The sequence below is a fragment of the Eleutherodactylus coqui genome, chromosome 1, assembly GCF_035609145.1.
Source record: "Eleutherodactylus coqui strain aEleCoq1 chromosome 1, aEleCoq1.hap1, whole genome shotgun sequence".
NCBI classification, from domain to species: domain Eukaryota; kingdom Metazoa; phylum Chordata; class Amphibia; order Anura; family Eleutherodactylidae; genus Eleutherodactylus; species Eleutherodactylus coqui.
Genome location: NC_089837.1, coordinates 148,330,182 through 148,351,555, shown reverse-complemented (window position 1 = coordinate 148,351,555; position 21,374 = coordinate 148,330,182). Strand labels below are relative to the sequence as shown.

The following is a 21,374-nucleotide window of genomic DNA, read 5'->3' as shown; positions in this document are numbered from 1 at the left end:
TGGTGCCGTCTGATTTCAGCGTCTAATCGCCCGATTAGACGCGCTTGCGCAGTCCGGTCTTCTCCCTTCTGAATGGGGCCGCTCGTGCCGGAGAGCTGCTCCTCGTAGCTCCGCCCCGTCATGTGTGCCGATTCCAGCCAATCAGGAGGCTGGAATCGGCAATGGAACGCACAGAGCCCACGGTGCACCATGGGAGAAGACCTGCGGTCCACCGTGGGTGAAGATCCCGGCGGCCATCTTCACAAGGTAAGAAGTCACCGGAGCGCGGGGATTCGGGTAAGTACTATCTGGGTTTTTTTTAAAACCCCTGCATCGGGTTTGTCTCGCGCCGAACGGGGGGGCTATTGAAAAAAAAAAACCCCGTTTCGGCGCGGGACAACCCCTTTAAGGCAGCAGTATGCAGTCCTAAGCTCTCGCTCATGACCTGAGGGTTGCAGGTTCAATCTCCAGATGGTTCAAGTAGCCATCTCAAGGCTGACTCATACTTCTGAGGTTGGTAAAATCTGTTCCCAGCGTGGTTGGGGGGGAGTAATAAACAATTTATCTGAAAGTGCTGCGGAATAAGTTGTCACTATACCAACTGACGTGTGACTGCTGCAGTTATACACCACAGAGAGATCAATAGATGGCTGCAGCGGTGGGGTCACGTATGTACACATATCACCCCTGCACTATGTAAAAAGTGTTGGAGAGGACCAGAGCAGCAGTGCTAGACACTGAGTGCAAGGTGTTGTGATATTAGTTTACATACTACATACTCCGTCAAACTTTTCTATAACCTGGACAATCCCTTTAGGGAGTTTGTACCAGAATTACAATCCAAAGTATTACTCTATCCAAAGGGTAAGGGATAACTTGCTGATCGGTAGGGGTCTCACTGCTGAGACCCCCACAGATCCTCAGAACCCCCGTGTCCCCCTGCAGTGAGGAAGAGAATGAATGGTCGCATAAGCACGCTGCCGGTCTAGTCATTCTCAGTGGGACTCTGGTGGCAGCCGAGCGGCAAGCATCAGGCATCCAGACCTTCTATCTACAGCTCTGGCGACACTCGCATGCGTCAGAGTCCCTGCTTAGAGAGTCATGTGACTTGAGAATGTCAGCTGACTCATAGTCAATGAGAGGTCACATGATACACTGACAACATGGCCACGTGTCCGTGACGTCACGAAGGTCTCCGAAAGCAGGGCTGTCCGCTACCAATAAAGTTTGATCTTTTTTTCCAGCTATGTAAATTAAACCATTATTAGTAATACGTCACCAGTTTGGTTGGTGTCTGCGACCCGAACATCACGTGGTATCCCGTCAGGGTGTGCGGAAGGGGCGTGGCAGAAGTCACCTGGTTGTCAGTGAGACGCTAGCATGGCGGCCACCTTGGTGCTTCTCAGTAGGAAACGGTGCCTGGGCCTCTCCGCCCCGCTGCATGTCCGGTGCGTTGTGTATAGCGGCCGTGAGACTGCGAGTTACAGGAGATGATGGTGGTGCAAGCAGACTGCCAGCTGCACGCTGTGTGTATATAATGGTGCAGAGCTGGCAGTCTGCTTGTGTATGCATGTAAACTGGTGCCTATGGGTTGTTTGTCACCACTGTGTAGCTCTATAGCATTCGGCGCCCTCTTGAGGTCATTCCTGTCTCTACCCCCTGGCTGTGACCCTGCATTCCCTGCGTTTCTGTATTCCGGATGACCGCAGACGCCGTTGGTCGGGTGCAGTACAGTGGGTTTTTAATCTTTGTATTTCCTGCCCCGTTGCTAGGCGATCGCACAGGTACCCGATGCCTATATGCAGTGTGAATGGCAGATGTGCTGCGGGTCGGACGGCTTCCGTGGATTTCGATGGAAGCCGTCTACGTGGAGTCTGCGCAGAAATAGAACGTGCTGCGATTTTTAAATCCACTCATGGAAATCGCAATCGCTTCCTGCCCATGTGAGCGACATGGGGATGTTCTATTTCTTCAATGTGTGCGGTACTCTGTGGGTGACCATCACAGATTCCACTATTTAAGTCCAGTCTTGTGCAGCCTTAGAAAGTTGTGTTGTTTTTTTTCTTCTCTTTTTAACAAATACCGTATTTTTTGCTCTATAAGAGGCAGAAAATGGGTAAAAATATATTGAACTCGCCCAAGGGCCGTGCTGGGGATAGTACCGGGCGGCGAGCAGCAGAGGTCCAAACCAGCGGCACCCGTGTAGGAAGGCGAGGATCCGATTGGCGGTGATCTGCCACCAATCAGCGGTACGTACGAGAGTCAGAACTGCTCTCCTAACTAATCGGAGTTTCTTCGCCTGATTGTCCGCACGGTCTGTGTACAAACGGCACGGTCACTCTAGAAGACGCACTGACACTTTCCCCAACTTTGGGCGGAAGAAAAGTGTGTCCTATAGTGCGAAAAATCTGGTATATGTAGATGAAACCTATTAAAGTGGTGACAAATAACCCACAAGTACCAATGTTCTGTATTTTTTTTCTTAGGTATCCGAGCGCTACTGAGGGACGGCCAGACTCTGCGCTGCCCTCGCCAAATGTTTTATAGCAGTCCGTAAATACACCTTAATAAGAAACTAAGCCTTTTCTTCTTGGTATGTGTTTTTTGCGGCTGCAGTTCTGCTGTAATGTTTAAAGGGGCTCTGACATGAGAGAAAAAAAAATGTCCTGACCTTGCCTGGCCAGGACCGATCGCCAGGCATGTCCAATCTGTCGGGCATCTTCTTCTGTAGCTTCTATGAGCAGGAGCAATCAAAATGACCGCTTCCTGCTCTGCTCCGTCCGTCAGCCACTTCCGAGGTGAACGGACGGGCCGCCCACAACAAGCATGGCACAAGCAGTGCTTGCTGTGGGCGGGCCGTCTGTCCTGGCTGAACTCCGAGATTCTGCACGTGCGCAGTGGAGACGCGGCCCGTCCTGACTCCAGTCAGAGGGCACCTCTCCACTGCGCATGCGCACGATCCCGGAGCAGCGCGGCTCGTGGAGGAAGAAGAGGAAGAGCAGCGCCAGCTGGGAGATGACCCCCCCGATGTCAACAACAATAGGAGACAAGGTAAGTATTATGTTTTTATGCTTTAACAGCCATAGATCGTGGGTTCCCTGTCTCCATTAGGCAGACCAGGGAACAATGACTTTTAAAACATGAAAACCTTTAAAACTGCGTCAACAAACAGACGCGCCGTATGTGGCACTCGCAGTGGTGACCTCTGCATACGATTGTTCAGGTCCGTCATAGGAGCCAAAACTGAGGAAGTGCGCGAACCAGCGAGTCCCCAACGGCGCCTGCTGGACAGCTTTGACTCTGTTACTGCCGTCCTCGGCTCTCCGGAATGATGACCAGCAGTGTGCTGCGCTATTTTGTCTAGGATCTGTCAGCAGTCCTTACTTGGGTAGTTCTTTGATGGCTGTTTTAAAAGGAGCACCTGCCCAAAATTCTGAGGTCACAGATGCAGGATTAGATTATTATTGCCCAACTGATCTACAGATATAGCAAAGTTTTCCTTGAGTGTGATAACTTTCTGCAAGTTATCTTATCCTAAGGCCGGTCTCACACAGACTGGTCGGTTTCTGCATGTAGGAACCCGCAGCGGAATCCAGTGTCCACTTCAATTACTGTATTGCGAATGGGCGCCGTCGGACATGTACAGTACAGAATTTTATTTCAATACCCGCGACCTATTTGCAGTGTCAATTGTGGAAGGGCAACAAGTCTGGTGGCTTCCATTGACTTCAATGTCAGCCAACCATGCGGAATCCGTACAGAGTGACGTGTGAATGTTCTATTCTTGTAATGGATGCAGATTGTCACGGATCACGATCACGGATTCCGCAATTCAAATCCGGTTATGTGCCACTTGCCTCAAGAGGTTGTCTAAGTAATTTTTATTTTTGTGACTAATAAGCCCCCCTGCCCCAAAGTACATGACCTACATGTAATTACCGTGGCCCCATAGTATGTGACCCGTGTTCTATCCCAGTGACGTCCTGTGAACCTGTCTCGTGGGCTTCTGATGTAGAAGCAGCGGCAGGCTTTTGGGGCGCCACTGATGATATGTTGTTGCGGGACTCCTATTGGCTGCAGTATTCACGCGGGTAAATAACCCATGGACCCGCTGCAGACCAAGTAGATAAACCTTTGAAAGACTAGAATCGTGGACAGGTATGTTTTTTTTATTTATTTTTTTTATACCCCTCTAAGCTATTGTAAAGTTACTGTTCTCCTAACACCCCAAAAGCCACTGTAAAGCAATTAAAAGTGTAAACAAACGGTAGCAGAGAGAGTTGTCATATCACATTAACCTTTCAAAGGGATCGCTCTGTGGCACCATCATCATTAGTCTGGCCAGAGAAGGAAAATCAAATTGCAGGAGCTTCAGTATAAAAGCCACTGCCTGTGATGAGACAACCCCTTTAATACTGCATGAATGTTTGTACTTAAAGGGGCACTCCCATCTGATATTGTTATGACGTATTGCTATAATGTGGCCAGTGGGGGTTTGACTCCCGGAACACCTAATGATCCCTACTGCCCTCAGCAAGCAGAGTGATGCTCCCTCCCAGCATCTGTACTGTAGCTGGGTTACAGGTCCCTGCACTGCTGCTGTGCCCGTGTGCCAAAATACAGGGAAGCGCCATCACATGACATGTAGGGTCTACTGTATACACGCCGCTCAGTATAAGAAGGCTGTGCGGCTTTAGTGAATGTCACAGCTTCTTCACTTCGTACGGGCGCAGAGGAGTGTATTTTAGGCCACATGATGAATCAACGTGATGCCTGAGAAGAAGTTGCAAAACTCAACCGAGCGCTGCGGCCTCTTCAGATAGCGGATTGTTGGGGCTCCACAGTGCAGACCCTACTAATAGGATAGGTCATCAGAAATGTAGTGCTGGCAAATGAGGGAGTCTAGCAGCTTATGAGCCCTATAACCTAACAGTATGGGCTACTAGCAGCTGATCTGCTGAGTCTGGGAATGTCTTAGGCTTATCGTCATTGTTCCCTTGCTGTGCGCTGTCCGTCATCTGCTTGGTGCATGGATGGAATAAGAAGACCGCCTCTCTCATTCTTTGTGCGCCATATAGTCTACACGATGCATAGCAGCCATGGTTTCTGATGAGACTGACTTGGCTTTCTTGTTCAACAAGCTTTACTCAAGTGGAAAAAGAGGTCCCTAGACACAAGTAGCCTTATTCTAGGCCAAGGGTGACAAGACCGTTCATCTAAGCACACCACAAATCTAATCATCTGCCTGTGATGGAACTGCATGCCGAATTATGCAGCAAAACCACAACTCCGTCTAGGGGCTGGATTATTATTATTATTTTGTACAAGACGTGTATATATATTCAAACTAGTATTTTTTTTAATATATTAACTTGTACCTGTTTTTCACATTTTAGGACATGGACTTGTTGCTCTATTTCATTAAGATGTGCATCTACAGGTATGCTATGCTTGTATTTTCTGAGATCAAGAATTGTTGATTTATCCTCGTCAGGCGCAAAACCATAGCGGAAATCTGTGTGAATTCGCATATTTGATGCCACGGATCCACCTTGTTGAATGGTGCTAATCCAATTGTGGAAAGCCAGACGTGCAATCCCTGCAAAGGATAAGTTCTCTCTCAGGCCTTGCTATCTGAAAGAGGCCCGATAATATAAATAATAGAATAATATAAGTTGGTATAGCAGAAGGGGCATAAATTGGAGAATAATGACGTAATGATAAACTGTGCTATTGTATTCCTACTCTACACAGGTAGTCATTTAGGGAGAGTCCCGATGCTGGTTTATTACGTCAGTGTCCCAATTAGTTTACTTTCTTTAAAGCAATTTTTTTTTTCTTAACCTTACAGAACACTAGTTCTTTATGGACCGCCAGTCGAATGCAACTTGGTATACGGCTTTTTTTTTTTTTTTTTACACTAATCTGTGCTTTGTTGCATAGGAAGAAGTAAGATTGAGAAGGTGCTGATTGCAAATAGAGGGGAGATTGCTTGCAGAGTGATGCGGACTGCCAAGAAGATGGGAGTACAATCTGTGGCTGTTTACAGTGAAGCGGACAGGAACTCCATGCACGTCTCATTGGTATTGTCTCATTCCAGAAAATATAAAGGGGAAATCTCAGTAAAAGGGAGTCTATCAGATCCTATGTGTCCCATGAGCTAAACGTATGTGAGCATGGGGGCTGAGTCTGGGGATGTAAGTATAAGGGCCCCATTCACATAGGCATCTGTGAGCTGCTTCCGATTTGCAGGGCCGCAAATTGCATCGAACTGTGCATGGACACCCATTTGTGTGCTGTCCAAGCCCCGTGGGCAATGGATGTTGTATATCTGTTTTTTTTTTTGTTTTTTTTTCCTTCACACATCCGTGTGAATAGCCTAATAGCTATAATGGATTCATATGCTGTCAAATACACAGACAGGGAATATGTCCTTCTGCATGGACCCTTGGTCAAATGTCCACTGGCATGCACTGATTCCACTGCTGAATCCCGCAGCGGAATCCAGCCGTGCCCACAGACATGGACAGGAAAAGACATTTTCTTACCTGTCCGGATCTTCATTCTTCAGCACGGCAGATGCGTCCTGACGTACCCGAGGCATGCGCAGTGCAATTATTTTTTTAAATCTCCTGCTTTCCCGCAGATCCGCAGCACGTCCACAGTGACAGCTTTGTCTGTGCCATGGATCAGATGGCTTCCATTGATTCCAAGGGAAGCTGTCCCGCGGGATCCGCAGAAAAATGGAGCAGGTTGCCATTTCTTCCTGAGCGTGCGATTCGCACGCCTGTAGAAACAAAACCCCATCCGCATGCTTTAATTTATTTGCGGATGCTAATGCATCCCTATGGGCGCCTAGAGCTGCGGATCTTCTGCACATTCTGTAATTAATATCTGCCTGTGGACATTGGGCCTTATACTTTACTTCCCTGTCTTTCTCCTGTGCGTTGTCAGTGCATTCTTTGGACTACATAGTGTGTGCATAGAAAGAGAGAACTAGTCCTATTATGTGCATACTAAGTAGTCTGCCAGATGCTTCCAGTAGCAGCTTTCACAGCGGGAAAATGGCAGGAAAAATAAGTAGAAGATTTCACATCTCTGCACTCAGCATGTCCACTCCTGGGAGTCCCTTCATTTTTAGTTTGAGGCTTATAGGAGCTAACAGGTTTCCATCTTTAAACTGCTGATGGCCTCTCCTCAGTATAGGCCATCAATAGAATCTCAACAGGGTTCAGACTAGCAGGACCCCTGCCGATCAGCTGTTTGCCAGGCCAATGCACTTGTGCGTGGAGCTGATGTGTAAAGGAAGCAAACAGCTCTGTTCCTACTGCAGTGGTTCAGCTTGGTATTACAGCAAAAATCTTATTCCCTTCAATGGGAACTTTTGCCTGTAATACTTGGCCAGGCTACTGCAGTGGGAACAGAGCTGTTTACATCAGCTCTATGCACAGGCATATTGGCCCAGCAAAAAGTTGAACAGTGGGGGTCCCAAATGGTGGACCTCTGCTGATTGCCTGTTTTGAGCATAGTTCATCAGTAGTTTAAAGCTGGACAACCATTTTAATCCTATTCTCCTAACTTATCAGTAGATGTTATTGATGGGAGCGTCTGTGAGTTTGGATCTTCTTCCCAACTGAAGGAGTTGTGGCTATATAGAGCAGAACTAGTTAGAGATGTTCATGACTGCAAATCTGACAGTTCTTGCTCTTTCATCCAGTTCCCTTGGTGCCAAGATGTAGCATGAGAATTGTATCGCTGATCTCCATTCACAGAAGTCTCACATTGTGCCCCAGTGTTTTGGGCCCTTCCTAGCATGCGGTGGTGCCTTTATTCATGGGATCGCGGCCTTGAGTGGGGAAAAAAAGTACAGTACTATGCAGACATGCGCAACACACAGATCATCTACCTCTGCAAACCTCGTTCATGCACAAATACGCTGCAGCGAGCATTTTGCACATATGCTCGTGTGAAGCCATCCTCCGTTCTATACATACATTCTGCATAATTGATGTGGCCGCGAAGCAAAAATTATGTATACATCCAGTCTGGATAGGCTGCATATCTTTCCTTGGGTCATGTAAATGAAGCCCTTAGATCTCCATACTATGATGCTGCAGTCTGCTCTGTTGTACAATGCTGCTTTGGGTACAGTCTGACTTGTATACCTTCCGTATGCTGCTTGTTTAGCTATAACATTTACATGGATAATTGATTTCTTTTGCAATCTTTAACACTTCGCACCACTTTCTTTCAGGCAGATGAGGCCTATCTTATTGGACCGGCTGCTTCTCAACAAAGTTACCTTGCTATGGACAAAATAATAAAAGTAGCAAAAGCATCGGGTGCCCAGGTAATGGTATTCTTCTTTAATTTTATGTAATAGTACTTTAATTAGTGATAAACTATACGAATGGCTTTGCTTTTGCAAATATGCCACAGCAAAAGTGCCTACAGCTTACAATTGTGTTTCTTTTTTTTTTTTTTTTTTTTTTTTACAAAATGCATTGAAATAAGCTGACGTAACTTGCTGTAAAAAGGCGCACAGTTTTGCCGTGTGCCTCATGGGCAAAAAAAAACAGTACACTGGTTTGATGTGCCAGGGAGATTTGGGCTGTCACACAATAAATTGTTACAGAGTTCAACAAAATGAAAAGGATTTGTTCATCCTTAATAAAAATGCATATTGTCAACTTAATGACAGCTCTGGTCTCGCTGGTAGGGATTCTCAATTTTCTTATTTTGATTATTTTTTTGTGTTTAATTCACCCTGAGGACAAACAGCAGGTGGCCACATATTTCTTCTCACCAAACTGATGGCTTGTATATTTGCTGTTACCAATTAAGCAGTAGGGGCAACATTTACCTTTATAGTGATATATTGCTTTATTAATCGGAACTCTTTTTCTTCTTCTTTTTGTTTGCTAGGCTGTTCATCCAGGTTATGGCTTCCTGTCAGAAAATACAGAGTTTGCAGAACTATGCAAGAAAGAGAATAAAATATTTATAGGACCCCCCTCTTCTGCTATTCGAGATATGGGGATTAAGAGGTAATATTCAGCTTGCAGTTTCTGGTTCTGTTACTACTTTAGAAGCACGAAGTAAAATAATCTTTGGCTTTCAGTACATCAAAGTCAATCATGTCGGCTGCTGGTGTCCCCATCATAGAAGGGTATCATGGGGAAGACCAGTCTGACCAGCATCTTAAAGAACAAGCTGCGAAGATAGGCTATCCTGTAATGATTAAAGCTGTCCGTGGAGGAGGTGGTAAGGTAAGCTGCTTCTTATGTGTTTTTGTCCCCCACCCCTCTCTCCCTTAACTGAATCAAGCCTATTCCCACCTTAAGCATTTGATCCTGTGGGTATATGAAATCAAACTCTGTATAAGAATAAGGTTGTGTGACTGAACAATTACATAATTTGTGTTGTGTGTATGCCATATAAGGTTAGCAATATGACTCAGTTGCAACATAAAAAGTTCCTTCAGTAAATAAAAGTACAGATGCTGATATGGCTCTATTTTCCCCAAGTGGCTTCTAATATCTTGTTTAGTATGCAGGAAAAAGGTATATTTTTCCTGTAATCTAGAATGTTTAAGTGCTTGTTCACACGAGCGCAGTATAGGCGCACACAGAAGACTCTTCTATAGGAAACCATTGTTTCATATAGAAAAGTGTTTACATGAAAGAATGTTAGACACGCTAAATTCACGCACCTAACAAAGATGGGACATGTGACGGCAAGGTCGCATCTAAGCTGTAGGGCACGCAAAGATTAAACATGACCTATCTTTAGTGCGTGCTTTTCATAGACTCCTATGGGAGCTGGAAGAGATGCACTTTGGATTGTGTGAACGGTCTAATTTAAGTAGCTGGAATTAACCCGTTCACACGATCTTTACTGCAGTATAGCCGCGATCTTTGCATGTAGGTGTACTGCGTGCCCACAGCGCTCGTGTGAACGAGGCGTAAAAAGTGCAGAAAGCGGTCTATAAGGTGATGGAACCTGCAAGGGGGCCTATAAGAATATATTTACAAGCCTAAGTAAAAGCATTGTAATATTGTGTCCCTTAGCCATACAAGAACAGAACCTCAGTTGTACTGCACAATCCTGTAATTAACAATGTAAGGACAAAAGTGATACTGTGTTATTAAAATCTAGGGTATGAGAATCGCAAGATCCGAAGCAGAGTTTGTGGATCAATTAGAGTCCGCTCGAAGAGAAGCAAGAAAATCATTTAATGATGATGTCATGTTGATTGAAAAATTTGTGGATAATCCAAGGTAAAGATATCACCTGCATGGACTAATTCCATCTTGGCTATTACTACAGCCCACCATCATAACTGTATATGCTTATGACTATTGAAGCCATGAGTGTACATTAGGAGATTGGGTGAGACTTTGGAAATGTATCTAATAGTCCACGCATCTTGCAAAGAATGCTAGGAATGTTAAGCCCCATTGAGGCTGCCTGTCCACAGGCAATAGTTCACTGCGTTATCCGCGGCGATAATCCGGTCGTGTAATGCAGGGAATGCTTTCCACAGACTTACTATAGAACGCACAGCCCCCTGTCCACGAGCGGAGAATCATAGCGGGCTAATTTGATAAATGCAGTAATTATAACCCTGATATATTTCAAATACATAAAGAAGGAAAGCTGATGGGATGCCAGAATTTAAAACTGGCCTGTATTTGAAAAACACTTTGTTCTGAATCGGTTTCCTCTTTTTGTGCCAGACATGTAGAAGTGCAAGTCTTTGGTGACCAACATGGAAATGCGGTCTATTTATTTGAACGGGACTGTAGTGTGCAAAGAAGACACCAAAAAATCATTGAGGAAGCACCTGGGGTAAGCCTGCTACTCTTCTAATATTGGAGGGCTGTATAATTGAGTCAGATGAAAAGTGCAAAGAAAAAACATTAGAGATGAGCGAGCGTACTCGGAAAAGCACTATTCGCTCGAGTAATTTGCTTTATCCGAGTATCGCTGTGCTCGGGTCTGAAGATTCGGGTGCCGCTGCGGCTGACAGGTGAGTCGCAGGGGAGAGCGGGTGGGAGAGAGGGAGAGAAAGATCTCCCCTCCGTTCCTCCCCGCTCTCCCCTGCAGCACCCTGCTCCGTGCCGGCACCCGAATCTTCAGGGACGAGCACAGCGATACTCGGATAAAGCAAATTACTCGAGCGAGTAGTGCTTTTCCGAGTACGCTCGCTCATCTCTAAAAAACATGTTCTTAACTTCCAATTTAAGAAAGCGTCTTTATATAAAGTACATATGGCATTATAACATATTGTAGCAAATGAAGCTTTACATACTACAATAAATGGAGATGAGCGAGCACGCTCGGTAAAGGCAGATACTCGAATAACTGCATACTCGTCTGAGCAAATGCGGGGTGTTGGGGGGGGGGGGGGGGAGTGAAAGATCTCTCCCTCGCATTTGCTCGGACAAGTATGCAGTTACTCGAGTATCTGCCTTTACAGAGCGTGCTCGCTCATCTCTAACAATAAACATAAAGTTGCGTTCCTAAATAGTAAAATGGAATTTGTGTCTAACTTTGTTCCTATTGGTATCATGGCTTGCATTTTTACAGAATCCATGATGGGGCAGATTCTAAAAGATCTTGAATAATCCCATTGATTTATAATGGGTCTGTCGGGTTTCTTTTTACTATGTAGAATAGCGTAATTTAAGAGATTGTTCTTCCCATCGTGGGAAATGAATACTTGACATAACAGAATTGTGACAGCAATGTACACAAGATCTCCAATTACTTCCTTGCTTTGAGCATTACTAAATATTGGACGTTTTTAGCTTTCAGTAGATTTTGAGTGGGCGGAAAAAGGGGTATATAATCCTTGCCAAGGGACAAAAATTATAATTGATATGCATTTAAATCTTCTAGCCTGGAATTAGTCCTGAGGTGAGGAGGAAACTTGGAGAAGCCGCTGTGAGAGCTGCAAAAGCAGTTAACTATGTGGGTGCAGGTACGTCTTATGTATAATTTTGCCAATTGATGTATATCTCATAAGCAGTTCTGTAGTTTTCAACATTGATGATATATTACCAGAGTATGTATGGTCAGTATGCTGTTGTGCTTGGTGGGGTATCATGGTCTTTATCCAATTTGACTAGACACAGTGGCGCTCTTAAAGGGGTGGTCTCGCGAAACAAAGTGGGGTTATACACTTCCGTATGGCCATATTAATGCACTTTGTAATGTACATCGTGCATTAAATATGAGCCATACAGAAGTTATTCCACTTACCTGCTCCGTTGCTAGCGTCCTCGTCTCCATGGTTCCGTCTAAATTCGCCGGCAGCTTGCTTTTTTAGACGCGCTTGCGCAGTCCGGTCTTCTCCATTCAGCATGAGCCGCTTCAGTGTGCTCCCCACTACAGCTCTTCTGCGCATGCGCAGACGAGCTGTCACTGCTCGGGAGCGCGCTGGAGCGGCCATTCTGTACCTTCCTCTGTTAGAGGAAGGTGCAGAAACTGGAGCTGCCCAGCGGAGAAGCCCAGCCCAGCCCAGCAGCCCCGAGAAGCGTCCCAGGTAAGTGATGGGTCGGGGGGGGGGGCTGCCGCTGCGACGGGGGGGCTGCCGATGTGATGGGGGAACTAGCGCTAAGCCGGGGGGGCTGTCGCTGCGCCGGGGGGGCTGCCGATGTGATGGGGGAACTAGCGCTAGGCCGGGGGGGGCTGTCGCTGCGCCGGAGGGGCTGCCGCTGTGATGGGGGAACTAGCGCTAGGCCGGGGGGGGCTGTCGCTGCGCCGGGGGGGCTGCCGCTGTGATGGGGGGGGGCTGTCGCTGCGCCGGGGGGGCTGCCGCTGTGATGGGGGAACTAGCGCTAAGCCGGGGGGGCTGTCGCTGGGGGGGGGGGGGCTGCGCCGGTTACCTTCTGCCTGGCGGTGGGTGACTGGTCGGCGGCTGCGGGGCGTCCGGTCGGCGGCTGCTTGGCGTCCGGTTGCCATGGAGACACAGCTGGCAGCGTCTCGGGAGCGCGCACGTCGGGCTGCAGCGAGCGACGGGGAAAGAGCCGGCGGCCATCTTGGGGAAACTTTTATAAGTTGGAACGGTAAGCAGAAACCAGCTAGGAAAGTAATTTATAGGGGTAATTAGTAATGTATGTTTAATTAGGGGGACTGGGCAAAAAAAAAAAATCACTGCTTCCTCGAGACATCTCCTTTAAGGCCCTTTTACACGGAACGATGATTATTCAATAAATCGTTTAAATGAGTGAAAGTGAACGATAATCGTTCAGTGTAAACACAGCCAGCGATTGATGATGATCAATATAATTAATTTGCTTATCGTTCATTTCATGCAAGCATGAAATTCATCATTGGCTTGTGGGGTTTAAATACCGATTGTTCAGTTACTCTCGTTCACTTATACAGTGAATGTGAAAGACTGAAGGATTTAGCGAGTGAGCATGCAAACTATTTAAATGAGTGAACTCTGACATGTTTGCTTGTTCAAACGATAAATCGTTAAGTATTAAAGCACCTTTAGTCAATAGGTTGAGTACCAGACAAAGAGTATTGTTGATACCCACAATTAGAGATGAGCGAGCATTGCCCTTGGCGAGTACCTGCCCACTCGAGAGACAAGGTTCGGGTGCCGGCGCAAGGGAGCGGTGAGTAGCGGCTGTCAGGGGGGAGAGAGAGATCTCCCCTCCGTTCCTCCCCGCTCTTTCCCCGCAGCTCCCTGCGCGCCGCCGGCACCCGAACCTTGTCTCTCGAGTGGGCAGGTACTCGCTAAGGGCAATGCTCGCTCGAGCAATTGCCCTTAGCGAGTATGCTTGCTCATCTCTACCCACAATGTATGATAAGCTCCTAGCAGTTGGACTGCGTTGGATCTTCCCACCCCTATTATTAATGCTTGGATGATAGTCGGCACACTCCAGAGGCTTTAAACAACCTGCCACAGTATACATAGGTCAGTTTGTTGAATTCCTCCTTCATGAATGAGTGGCTTCAAACATTTTGAAAAAGACAACTTTAGGAAAATGCACACAGCCGCAACATGTTAATGAGGACTGAGCAACTAGATCTTTGACAGCAACATGACAAGAAATAAAAAATGTTTATCTCCCAGTTTATATTAAAATTGCCTTAATATCATGTTTTTAGGAACAGTAGAATTTATTATGGATTCCGAACACAATTTTTATTTCATGGAGATGAACACACGCCTGCAAGTGGAGCACCCAGTCACGGAGATGATCACTGGCACTGACCTTGTCGAGTGGCAACTGCGGGTGAGACAAGTGGTGTTATAGAGAAAATACACTATTCTTGCTGTATAAACGTCATGCATTGCCTTTACTGACTTACAGCATTTTTCGCTTTATCTGTTTTAAAGCTGCTCCTAGTTAATTAATGAGCTTGAGAGCATGATTAGGTTGTTTTGGTGGACTTCAGCCTTTGTTATGTAGTATTGCATATTGTGCCAGTTAGCTTTTTGTAATATCTTCAGCAAATATCTGACAAGCAAATTTAATTTCACAGACTGGACTACAAATATAAAGCTTACACGGGAAAAATGTCAAGGAAGCAAAATATACGCAAAACAAAAAGAACCCTCCTTAAGGCCCTATTCACAGAACATAATTACACCACAGATGCTGTGCCAAAGTCTGCAGTAAAATCCGCACCATTTTAGCATTCAATTGAAATCCATGCTGTAGTTCCTGCAGGACACATTGTGGAATCTGTGCTGCGGCTAAAGAATTGACATGTTAATTCTTATAGTAAAAGTTGTATTTTGTTCCTCCACCAACAATTCTCTCTGGTTATCTTCTGCTCTCAACATATCCATTAGTTTACTCCTTCTTGATAAAGGTTAATTTAATGCAGTAGCAAAACGTTGACCTTGTGGCTGATGGTTTGAAGCCAGAAAAACAAAAGTGGAACCTGTACAAATACTAGACTGGGGTAAGTCGCACACTACAATCTAGGAGTAGAGGGTATCAGTCTCTGCCCTATGAAGCACTGCTCATTCAGCTCGGAAACTGCACCTTAAAGTCAATTTACACGCAAGGATGATTGCTCAAAATTTGTCAGAAACTAGCTTCATTTGCACGTATTTAGAGAACAGTAGGTGGTCTGTTCTCTAAATACATCTGCTTTGTTCTGTTGCGGGCAGCAGGCTGCATACAGTATGCCTTCGCTGTTATGAGGGACGACAGCTTTTATGCTGAGCTGAACTCAGCGATGGACGAGGAGAGCACGGTAAGTGCACGATAGGCACACATTTACACACAACGGCTATCGTTCAAAAGCTGTCGTTTGCACAAAGTTTGAGCGATATTCGTTGCGTGTAAATCAGCCTTTAGTCTGTGCTCATTAGTACACGTAGACCTCTGTGTTCTCTAATCTATAGCAGGAACTCTGCTGGTCATTCTCTTCAGCTAGGGTGCCGTGTAGCTGCATTAAATGTATGTTTTATTTCAAGACCCAACCATTGTTTTTGCATAGTGTTGTGAATATCATTTTTTTGTTTTGTTTTGTTTTTTTGTTTTTCAATTATTAGGTGATTGAATTTATTCAACACTACTCATTACTAAAAAACAAGATAAAAACCTTTTGTATTATGTAGTGTCAGGTATAGTAATTATAATATATGTACACTGCTGTTATTTTCCTCCACTAATTTCCTATTCTTAATATTGCTTCAGGTGGCTGCTGGGGAGAGGATCCCCCTGACTCAGGATGAAATCGCTCTGAACGGTCATGCATTCGAAGCTAGAATATATGCTGAAGATCCGAATAATAATTTCATGCCAGGGGCCGGCCCACTCCTCCATCTCTCTACTCCACCAGCAGACAGTGTTACACGTATTGAGACTGGAGTTAGGCAAGGTGATTCATTATTTGAGTAGTGGATGTACATTTTTTTTTTTTTTTTAAACTCGTTTTATTGACAAGTTAATAACATAACAAATACAGAAAAGAAAACACTAACATTGTGCAGTACAAAGTCTTACATGTAACATAAGCCAATCGGGCTTGTACATTTCAGTTTGTGTCATATTTGGTGAACTTTCCCGGCCCTGAGCAAAGGGAGAGACAGTAGGCATGCAGTATAATATCGTGTTGTAGGAGTAATAGAAAGGTGGGGAAGAGTAAGGGTAATGGGGGGTTCATGGGGGGAAGTATAGCTGTGCTAAAGCCCATTTTAAAGCATAGGTCTGTTGTGACTTTTATCTTAGGCACTTGAATATGTACTTGCATCGGGATGTGCTAATCGACTGGGCGTGTTACGGTACGGGGCTAGGACCCTCCAAGTGTTTTATTTTATTTTCAGAGGGAGAAGGGAAGTGTGTAATGATATTCCGGGTGGCTGACCGTGCACGGGGCCGAGTCCCCCTGTCTCACTGTAGTTCCTCGAGGGTTTTACTATCGCCTTTGTAGCGCTGATATTGCTAATGCGAGCGGCTGCGGGGGATACAAGGTCAACGAGGAGTCACACCACTGGCCCCACACCTTTTGAAATTTATCCGGGCATTTGCGGGCTTTGTATATTATGTTGTTGTAGGGTATAATTGAGTTTGTGGTTTTCTTCCACATTGCCATGGTCGGGCCCCTCTGGTCCATCCATCTCATCGCGATGGCCATGAACAGTACCTTCCTTAGGAATACTCTGTGGTAATGTTGCCACTGCTCCTCATCAAGGATACCAAAAAGGCAGATTTCTGGTGTGACAGGGATTGGGATTTCAAGGACTGTGGATAACAGGTCTATGACTTCGTCCCAGTATGATCGGATCCGCGGGCAGTCCCAGATCATATGCCAAAAATCAGCGTACGAGCAGGTGCATCTGATACACTGTGTGGATGGAGTCCTGCCCATTTTATGTAGTCTCGCCGGGGTGAGGTAACATTGATGGACTATATAAAGTTGAGTCAACTTATTATTTGCTGAGGGGGAGACGGACAGCGGTGACTCCAGCACCTCTTGGAACGTCTCTTCCGTCAGCGTTGGGATCAGGGACTTCCACTTAGTCAAAGCGGGGGGGATTTCCCTTGTGGCTTTTGCAATTGTTAGATGGGAATATAATTTCGAGATAAGTCCGCGGGGCCCTTGCGATCTTAATATTCCAATTAGTGGGTAATGGGATATAGTGCTACTCGTGGGTGGAAATTGGGTCTGGAGCGCATGTCGGATTTGTAGGTATTTGTAGAAGTGAAGTCGAGGTATTTGGTATTGGGCCTGGAGCTGCTCAAAGGATAGCAGGATATTAGAGTTGTATAGATCTCCTAAATGAGCTATCCCATGCTGTTCCCATACCTCTAGATCAGTTAACGACCGCAGCTCACCCAGCCCAGGGTTTCTCCACAACGGCATGTCTGCGGCTATATCCGAGAATCCGCTCACCTCCCTTGCCTGGCGCCAGACCCGCATAGCCAGTCTATGTATAGGCAGTATTTTGCCCCTCACCGTGGCGGGGAGCTCCAGCAACGGCCAGAGGCTAGAGGTGTTCAGAGTCTGCGCCAGATGGGCCTCTGAATTGGGCAATGGACCGTTTTCCAGCCAGCATTTTAAGTGTATCAATTGGCCGGCTAGGTAGTATAGCAGTAAGTCTGGGAGTGCCGACCCGGCTTCGTCCTTCGGCCGCTGTAGCGTGGAGAGTTTAAGTTTTGGGCGAGAGTTGCCCCATATGAAGGAGGTCATAAGGGAGTTCATCGTTCGGAAAAATCTAGTCGGGACTGGAACGGAGATGTGCTGCAGGATGTATAGACACTTTGGTAAGACTATCATTTTAATCAGATTAATACGACCCGCGACCGACAAGGGTAGTGCTCCCCATACTTTAAATTTGGATCTATATAGGTCTATTAATGGATAAACATTCAGATCTAGGACTCTAGTAGTTGTATTGGTGATCTGAACTCCCAGGTATTTGAACTCTCTAGAGACTCGTAGTCCGCACAGTGAGTCCATTGATTGTAGGGGGTTTTGTGTGGATACTAACATCAAGGCGGACTTTGACCAATTTATCTGTAATCCTGAGAAGGATCCAAACGTGTTAATGACGTCTATGGCATGAGGCAAGGTAGTTGTTGGGTCTGCCATAAAGAGCATAAGGTCGTCAGCGTATAGCGCCACGCGGTCCTCCCGATTTCCGATTTGAATCCCGTGGTATAAGGGGCTTGCTCGGAGCATAAGGGCCAGCGGTTCCATAGCCAGGGCGAAGAGAAGCGGGGAGAGGGGGCACCCCTGTCTAGTACCTCTATACAGGGGAAAATACGTGGAACAGGTGCCGTTCACGGAGATTGCTGCCAATGGTGTTTTGTAGATTATAGAGATCCACTGGATAAAGCGGTCTCCAAACCCAAATCTCCTCAGCACCTGGAGCAGGAAGGGCCACTCTATGGAATCGAAGGCCCTGGCTGCATCTAGTGAAGCCAGGGCCCAGTCCGCTTTATCTGTCGCTCCGATTTGCGTTATTACCTGCACCCTGCGTAGGTTTTCTCTTGTAGATTTGCCCGGCATAAATCCAGTTTGGTCTGGATGTATCAGGTCTAGAATGACGCTATTGAGGCGTCGGGCAAGCATTTTTGTCAGGAGTTTATAGTCTGAATTAAGGAGGGATATGGGCCTATACGAGCCACATTCCAGGGCGTCTTTTCCTGGTTTTAGGATGAGTACAATTGTAGCCTCATAGAAGGATGGGGGGTAGTGTTTTATTGTTATAGGCAGCATTATAGGTCTCGAGCAGTGTGGGCAGGAGTATTTCTTGGTACTTTGCAAATACCTCTACTGGTAGGCCATCTGGGCCTGGGGCCTTACCATTGGACATTTCCTGAAGAGCCTCCGAGAGTTCTGTTAGAGTAAATGGGGCATCTACTAGGGTCTGTTGGTCTTGAGAGAGTGTGGGAAAATTGAGGTTAGACAGGTAGCTTATTAGCTCTTGTTGTGTGACATGGAGTCCAGTAGCGTAGAGGTCTCTATAAAAGCGTTGAAATCTTGCTCCTATTAAGTCTTTTTGGTGGAGTATCTCTCCTGTTTCCGACGCGATACGGAGTATCGACGGCGATGCCGAATTTTGATGCACCAGAGTGGCCAATAGGCTACTGGACTGATTGCCAAGTTCATAAAACCTCTGTTTAACAAAGAAGGAGGCTCTGCGAGCCTTCTCTTGTAGGTGAGTTAAATATTGCCTGCCCTGCCGTAGCCACTGCTCTCTGCGTTCGTCGGTTGGGTCTGTAATGTAGTCTGCCTCTAGACGTTCGTATTGGGACGCCATCTCGCGTTCCAGCCTAGAAGACTCCCTTTTAATATATGAGATGGACGATTTTAGAGCGCCTCGTAAAAAGGCCTTTAATGTCTCCCACAGCACCGCCGGGTCGGTATCTGGCTGATTGATTTAGTTCTAGGAAAACAGAAAGTTGGTCGGGTACTCTATCGTTTGTACCGAATAGGTTTAACCAGAATGGGTGTACACGCCAGTTATGCCTATGGGCATGCGTGTCTGGCGTGGAAACTTCTACGAGTATAGGTGAATGGTCCGATATACCTCTGGTAAGGTATTTAATGTGTGTTATTGCAGTGCACAGTCTGGCATTACCAAGACAGTAATCTATTCGGGATAGAGCGTTCCTGCCGATGGAATGACACGAGTATTCACGTGTCGCCGGTTGTCTTACTCTCCACACGTCGCGCCAGCCGACCTCCTGTAGGAATTGCATCAGAGGTGAGGGGCTGGTTTGGGCTGGGTGAGCTGCAGGGGTGCCAAATCTGTCCAGTTGGGGGTCCAGTATCAAATTTAAGTCGCCCATACATATTATGGAAGCGTTGGGGTACTGGGTGGCGAATTGGGCCGCCTGGTATAGGATTGCTATGTTGGCTGGTGGGGGGAGGTATAGCCCGATTATTACGTAGGGTTGGGATTCTATCCACGCCTGGATGAACAAAAATCTGCCCTCTGGGTCTCTGACTGTGCGTCCCGGCTCCCACCGCAGCCGCTTGTGGATTAGTATGGACACTCCTCTGGCATATGAGGAGTAGGTTGAGTGCATAGCCCATTGAACCCATGGTTTTTGTAATAGTTTTGTTTTTTCAGAGATCATATGCGTCTCCTGGAAACACACTATGTGGGGGTTATGGTTCCTGACATATGAGAAAATCATAGAACGTTTTCTGGGGGCTCCCATTCCCCTCACGTTCCAGGAGAGTATGTTTATGTTGGCCATTTAACTCGAGTGTTTCTATGGTTATGCGGGAGAGTGTACCCCACCGAACGAGGTCGAGCCCGCGCCCGGCCAGCCACCAGGTCCCCCCGAACAAGGGCCGAGGAGTGCATTCCCATGCTCCGATTAGAACAAATTCCGTGTGTTGCACTGCACAAACTTGTCCAAAACTTAACGATTGTAATTACATCAACAGCAAATTGCCTGGGTATTACATACATCATAACATTTAACATTACTTGAACGTGCGTGTGATAACGGGGAAGACTGCACCTAAAACGCGATGGTATAACTGGGCACAGTCAGACAGATTAAATCTGCATAGAACTCTAGGCCCCCAATATCACAGGTACATTGACTTCTCTGCCCGACTATAGTATCTTATGCATACTTAGACCAGAAAACATTTTAGTATGGCATACAGTAAATTCTATCTGTAGTCGTCCCCCTTTTCTTTTCAAAAAAAAAGGGGGAAGAACTCGAGGTCACATCTCTATATGGTAGTGTGTAGGGAAGTGGGAGGCCACCAGTGGGGAGTAGAGGGGAGAGCGGGGACAGGACGGGGGCATACTCAAGCATGTCCCCACACTCTCTTGGGAGGCATGGAGAGACGCAACACCGACTACGGTCAAGCGTCTCAGGCTCTCACCCTCCCCCCCCCCCCCTCCCAGGGCCGGGCCCTCCAGAAGGTCGTTGGCACCCCGGCGTCCAGAAGGACAGGGGAGTATAATAGCAAGGGGAGGGAAGGAGAGAGCCAGCCAGGAGTCAAATGCAGGTGTATACGTGTGGGTTCTTAGAGATTATATGAAGCAGTAGATTGACCAAGTTTGGACTCTCTTGGGGAGTCATGGAGGGATGTAATACCGACCACAGTCAAGTGTCTCAGGCTCGCCCCCCCCCCCCCCCCCCCGGGGTTGGGCCCTCCAGAAGGTCGTTGGCACCCCGGCGCCCAGAAGGACAGGGGAGTATAATAGCGAGGGGGTGGGAAGGAGAGAGCCAGACAGAAGTCAAATGCAGGTGTATACGTGTGGGTTCTTAGAAATTATGTGAAGTTGTAGATTGGCCAAGTTTGGAAGTCCAAGTCCATCGTCCCCCTCCCCCCCCCCCCCCCCCCCCCTCCCAGGGCAGACCTGTTCGATGATCATTGGCGTCTGGGTGATCTTGGCATGCGGTTAAGCCAATCCTCGGCTTCCTCTGGAGTGG

At 46.7% G+C, this 21,374-nt stretch overlaps 1 protein-coding gene across 1 annotated transcript in view; it reads left to right on the top strand.

The window, feature by feature from the left end:
- The first annotated feature begins 1,287 nt into the window (after positions 1–1,287).
- The window catches only part of MCCC1 (methylcrotonyl-CoA carboxylase subunit 1), a 42,556-nt gene continuing 22,469 nt past the window's right edge, over positions 1,288–21,374 (top strand). Inside the window, exons 1-11 of the mRNA XM_066601599.1 lie at positions 1,288–1,427; positions 5,376–5,419; positions 5,923–6,062; positions 8,234–8,329; positions 8,905–9,026; positions 9,101–9,248; positions 10,138–10,259; positions 10,719–10,830; positions 11,884–11,965; positions 14,110–14,237; positions 15,657–15,840. Of these exons, the coding sequence (XP_066457696.1) occupies positions 1,360–1,427; positions 5,376–5,419; positions 5,923–6,062; positions 8,234–8,329; positions 8,905–9,026; positions 9,101–9,248; positions 10,138–10,259; positions 10,719–10,830; positions 11,884–11,965; positions 14,110–14,237; positions 15,657–15,840 (1,246 nt within the window). The 5' untranslated portion in view covers positions 1,288–1,359. The remainder of the gene's footprint in view (positions 1,428–5,375; positions 5,420–5,922; positions 6,063–8,233; positions 8,330–8,904; positions 9,027–9,100; positions 9,249–10,137; positions 10,260–10,718; positions 10,831–11,883; positions 11,966–14,109; positions 14,238–15,656; positions 15,841–21,374) is intronic.